At 49.9% G+C, this 5,671-nt stretch overlaps 1 protein-coding gene across 1 annotated transcript in view; it reads left to right on the forward strand.

Moving 5' to 3' along the window:
• Positions 1 to 5,671, forward strand: part of GCN1 (GCN1, eIF2 alpha kinase activator homolog) — a 76,427-nt gene that overhangs the window by 29,197 nt on the left and 41,559 nt on the right. Inside the window, exons 18-25 of the mRNA XM_012805204.1 lie at positions 117 to 306; positions 390 to 514; positions 1,284 to 1,462; positions 1,950 to 2,043; positions 3,185 to 3,298; positions 3,419 to 3,617; positions 4,501 to 4,656; positions 5,090 to 5,271. Coding sequence (XP_012660658.1) covers positions 117 to 306; positions 390 to 514; positions 1,284 to 1,462; positions 1,950 to 2,043; positions 3,185 to 3,298; positions 3,419 to 3,617; positions 4,501 to 4,656; positions 5,090 to 5,271 — 1,239 coding nt within the window. The remainder of the gene's footprint in view (positions 1 to 116; positions 307 to 389; positions 515 to 1,283; positions 1,463 to 1,949; positions 2,044 to 3,184; positions 3,299 to 3,418; positions 3,618 to 4,500; positions 4,657 to 5,089; positions 5,272 to 5,671) is intronic.

The following is a 5,671-nucleotide window of genomic DNA, read 5'->3' on the forward strand; positions in this document are numbered from 1 at the left end:
GACCCTAGAGAACACCACAAGCACAAAGCTGCTGTGTCCCTGGTGTTGTTGGCTGCTGTGTTCCAAGCCTGCACAGGACTGTGAGCAGTGGGGGCTCATATGTTGTCTCCATGCAGGTGCTGCCTTCAGAGTCTCTGGTGACTGATGCTGGGGAGGTGACTGAGGCAGGCAAGGCCTATGTGCCTCCACGAGTTCTGCAGGAGGCTCTGTGTGTCATCTCTGGCGTGCCAGGGCTCAAGGGTGACATCACCAACACCGAGCAGCTGGCCCAGGAGATGCTGATCATCTCTCACCACCCATCCTTAGGTCTGTGGCTGTGGTGGGTGTGGGAGATGTGGGAGGCTATGTTGGGCAGGGTAAGGGCCTCAAAGAGCTCTCCTGTCTTTCAGTGGCAGTGCAGGCTGGGCTCTGGCCAGCGCTTCTTGCCAGGATGAAAATTGATCCTGAAGCCTTTATCACCAGGCATCTGGATCAGATCATTCCCAGGATCACCATGCAGAGTCCCTTGAACCAAGTATGTCTCTTGGCACATGAGCTAGGGTGGCCTCAGGTTAGAGGCATCTCTTATCATAGAATACGGGAAGGGAGGATTCAGAGAAGCAGGGAAAGGTGTGATGAAACATAGGCTTGGACCTTTGTACACAAAAGAAGATTTATTACCTCATTTACCTGCAAAATCCAGGGATATGACCTCCTTCATCTGAGGCTGACTATAGGGCTCCAGTGTTACATTTGGGATGTTGTAGGTAGTGTTTCTCTTACTCTGTTTTTCTTGTCTCTCTTTTACTCAATATGGGCTCCATTCTCTGTCTTTTTGTTTTTAGTAGCAAGATTATGGCTAGAATTCCAGGCTCGCCTATGACCTCTCAAAAGCTCCAGTGGGAAAAGCTTGCATTTTTCCATTATGTCCATTGGCTTCAAATCTCTTTGCTCCTGGTTGACTTGATTTGGGACCTGTGTTCATCCCTGTACTCATACTTCTGGTTGGGGCCACTTACCTCCCCCTGGGGAGGGGGAGGGCAGCTCCACCTGAACCATAAACATTGAGATTTAGGGACAAGTGTGTCTCCTTAAGTTAGGGTGCTCTTATTGGATGAAGGGGTAAATGCTTGTTGAGTGAGGCAGATACTAACTCCAGCTAGCCACTCCAGTGGGTAGTGCTCAGAAGTGACAAGGCAGTGGCAGAAAGAAGGGAAGCCAACACTGAGGGTGCCTCGGTGTGGTGGACCCCTGGCCAATGCCAGTCTTGGCACATACTGACCATGTCTGTGTTTGTCTGGCAGTCTTCCATGAACGCCATGGGCTCCCTTTCCATCCTGTCCCCGGACCGAGTCCTCCCACAGCTCATTAGCACCATCACCGCCACTGTGCAGAACCCTGCACTACACCTGGTCACTCGAGAGGAGTTTGCTATTATGCAGACCCCTGCTGGGGAGCTGTATGACAAATCTATCATTCAGAGGTGAGACCCCACTCACAGGCTGTTACCTTTCCATCTCAAGCCACAGTTTTCTTGCTTACAGGATGGACAAGCAACCCATCCCCCTATTAGATAAGCACTTGCTGTGTTCTAGCCATGGTGCTTAGGTCCTGGATACCAGAGGGTATCGAGCATCTGGGCACTTTGCTGGTGCACAGTACTTGTTTTTTTTTTTGAGACAGATTCTCAAACTGTCGCCCTGGGTAGAGCGCCGTGGTGTCACAGCTCAGAGCAGCCTCAAACTCTCAGGCTTAAGCAAGAGTTGCAGTTGTCATTGTTGTTTTAGCAGGCCCTGGCTGGGATCCAACCTGCCAGCCTCCGTGTATGTGGCTGGTGCCCTACCCACTGAGCTATGGGTGCTGCCTGGTGCACAGCACTTTAAAACTAGCTGAGAGTTCATGTCTTGTGGGAGGTTGAGGGGCTTTATAGTGCTTTTCAAGTTGGCTGATCACCAGCTCTTCTGTTTCAGTGCCCAGCAGGACAGCATTAAAAAGGCCAACATGAAGCGAGAGAATAAAGCTTACTCCTTCAAGGAGCAGATCATTGAGCTAGAGCTGAAGGAGGTGAGTACACAGAGGCATCACAATGGGTGGCTAAGTTTGGTGGCCACAGGCCAGTGACTTTTCCTGAGGCCCATGGCACACCGTGATCCCCCCAACCAGTGCCTGGTCCAGTGGCCACACTCTGTCATTCTCCATAGCTTTCTCCACCTCCACTCAAGGAAAATCAATTTCTTTCTCTGCTGTGTGGTGCCAGCAACAGTTGATAAATCTGTCTCCTCCATTCAGTAGTGTTGCTTGATTCCATGTCTGTCCCCTCAGCTCCTTGAAGGCTTCCACTCATCTCTACTGACAGTAGGCACAGTGCTCGGCACACTGGGGCCTCAGGAAATCCTGGTTCAGTTGTGGTATCAGTTGAACAGGGTTGGTGCTGACAGGAGCAGAGCACATAGGGTTCTTTCCTGTCTCATTCTTTACACTTTCCTTGGTCTTTTCGAGGTTGGATTCTACCTGTCGTTTACATATCAGCACCATATGCCCTTCTCAGAGAGGTGCCCTCCTCTGTCCACCTGGTCCAAGTAGACTCCATCCCTCTCCTCAGTTACTGTGCATATTCACTTCTTTCCTAACATTTGTCATGATTTGAAATTGTCTTGGTTATGTATTTATTTATTTATTCTCTATCTTTGCTCACTAGATTGTGGGCTCCCTGAGAGCAGAGACTTTATCTTGTTTCCCATGGTATTCCTAGCATCTAGAACAGTGCCTGGCACAAGGCAGGTGCTCAGTAAATATTTGCTGAGTGAGTGAGTGATTCTCTGCCTCGTTGTCTTTGGCTACCTTTTCCAGCCTTTTCCAAGCTTCACCTTGTCCTGTGGGAGAGCTTCTGTAGGGAGGCATTGGGTAGGGGGAAAGACTAAAGTTTTGATTCTGAAGCCATGTGGCTACCAGAATATTAGTTTGAGTACATTGAGGAACTTTTTATTTCTCTAACATACAAAAGACCCCTGTTGCTTTTGTCAGTAGAGAATCCAGTAAAAAATTGCTTCTCTATGGCTGTTTCTATTCTGTGGAAACCAGGTGACTGTGGAGTTTGTGAGAGGTTAGGGGGACACGTGGAAGGTTTGAGGTCCTAATCCAGACTTAGAGCTGGCATGGTGCTGTTTACGGAAGTCAGCTTGCTGGGTTTTCCCATCCCCTTCAGGAGATAAAGAAGAAGAAAGGCATAAAAGAGGAAGTGCAGCTGACTAGCAAGCAGAAGGAGATGATGCAGGCCCAGCTGGACAGGGAGGCACAGATCCGGAGACGGCTGCAGGAGGTGAGTGGCTGCCACCTCCATGTTCCCATGCAGGAAGAGTGCTGCTGGGGGCCTGGGCCACTCCTTGCTGTCCTAGAGCAGAGCCTTGCTGACTTGGCTCCTGGGCAATTCTGTTTGCAGCTGGATGGGGAGCTGGAGGCGGCGCTGGGACTACTGGACACCGTCCTGGCCAAGAACCCATCTGGCCTGACCCAGTACATCCCTGTTTTGGTTGACTCTTTCCTGCCCTTGCTGAAATCTCCCTTGGCTGCTCCCAGGATCAAGAATCCCTTCCTGTCCTTGGCTGCCTGTGTCATGCCCCCTAGGCTCAAGCCTTTGGGTTAGTCCTTGTTTGCTGGCTGTGGGGATGGCTCAGGGTGTGGGCAGGGGATGCCCCTGAGTCCTTGTGGGGAAGCAACTGCTGGATGGTGACCTCAACTGCTGGATTTTGTTTCCATATGGAAGTAGCTCCAGGAACCTCAGGCTGGATGATCTTAGGAGAGACATAGTGGTCCTCTTCTCTCCTATCTTAACGTCTTTTGTGCCTTCACTCTGAGGATCCATTTTTAGATCCTAGTCAGCATCTGCTCTTTATATACCAAGTCTAAAACAAGGAAGTCAGAAGTTCATAGGCAGTGAGAATGGTTGGGTGTGATGTGGCCTGTCAGTGTGGCCCAGAGCTCTGAGCAGCCACGTGTCTGTAGTGATTGAGGTCTCTGACCTTTAGCTTTCTGTCAGCTCTGGAGAAACAAAGACTGGGGAATGTAGCTGGGGATTACAGTGGCCTTACTTTTATGAGTTACTTAACAACCATAAGCAGACTTCTTCCCCAGTCTAAAGAGTCTGTTCCCAGGTGTGAGACTGGAATCTGAGAATGGTTCCAAATGGAGAAGTTAGTCAGTATATACAGAACCTGCTGGAAGAAGTATTACCTGGCTGCCTGGGTTTGTTGTGGAAGTGGAAGCACTATATGATAGAGCTTAACGCTTGGCAGAGTAGCCTTTGGGTGGCTCATGTCTCATCTCAGTGCACTTAAGATGTCTTGAGTATCTAAAGGGCAGCTCCCTGTCTGGTGCTGTCAGAAAGATCAAGTGAGAAATTAGGCTGAGAACATTTTGCTGAAGCAGAGAGACCTCTGTGCCACAGAGTTCGTCATTTGTGCCATGGCCAGATTCTGCATCTCTGTGTGAGTCACCCCTGCTGGTCTTTTCTCTTCAACCTAGGCACTCTGGTAAGCCATGTGACACTGCGCATGCTGAAGCCTGAGTGTGCTCTAGATAAGTCCTGGTGCCAGGAAGAGCTGTCAGTGGCTGTGAAGAGAGCAGTGACGTTGCTGCACGCGCATACCATCACCAGCAGGGTGGGCAAGGGGGACCCAGGTAAGGGCCAGGCTATGACCAACGGCATGAGGCAGTGTGATCTGCCGTGAGGATAGCTGCATGAGCCACAGCATTACCTAGGACCTTCACTTGGGTCTGGGGAGCTTTGGTTTCCTCATCTAAAAAATGGGGATCAGACCTGATAATTCTGTGACTGGCTAGGATTCCCATTAAGGGTTTACTTCTTGTCACTGGCATCACCTCTGTTTTAACTCTTATATCCTAGAGCTGGGCAGTGTTTGAAATAGAAGCAGGCTTGTTTTAGAGCTGGGCTACTAGCTGCCATCCTGTTGTCCTTGTCCCAGGTGCTTCCAGGTTGTCAGAGGGTCCGCCAGGCCTCCCCCTTGCCCAACTGCCCTAAGGAAGGAAAGGGGTGGCGACAGCTCCAGGGTGCCAGCCTGCCTGCAGTATCCTGTCTGCTTCTTATTCACAGATGCTGCACCCTTGTCTGCACCAGCCTTCTCCTTAGTCTTCCCGTTTCTGAAGATGGTGCTGACTGAGATGCCACACCAAAGTGAGGAGGAGGAGGAGCGGATGGCCCAGATTCTTCAGATCCTCACTGTTCATGCCCAGCTGAGAGCCTCCCTGAGCATCCTGCCTGGACGTGTGGATGAGGTTGGCAGAGGAGCTCTGCTCTCTTGGCTTGAGGAGGATCAGGGAGGCAGGGGCTGTTAACACTTCTTGACCTATGAACAGTTTTGGCAGGGAAGTAAAGGGTGTGTATTTATACATACAGTAGCCATATCCTCAGAACTGTAGGTTTTTTAAGGCAAAAATGGGTCATATTCCTTTTTGCATATATGACTTTATACCCTGGATCGCCTTCCTGGATCGCATATGGATCTACCCTATTGATTTTATCTATGCTATGAATGCGCCATGTTTTATTTAATTTTATTATTTTCTTTTTTGGGGACAGAGTTTCATTTTGTTGCCCTTGGTAGAGTACTATGGTGTCATAGCTCACAGCAACCTCAAACTCTTGTGCTCAAGCAATTCTCTTGGCTTAGCCTCC

This window comes from Otolemur garnettii, unplaced genomic scaffold (genome assembly GCF_000181295.1).
Source record: "Otolemur garnettii isolate 467f Iridium unplaced genomic scaffold, OtoGar3 scaffold00038, whole genome shotgun sequence".
NCBI lineage: Eukaryota > Metazoa > Chordata > Mammalia > Primates > Galagidae > Otolemur > Otolemur garnettii.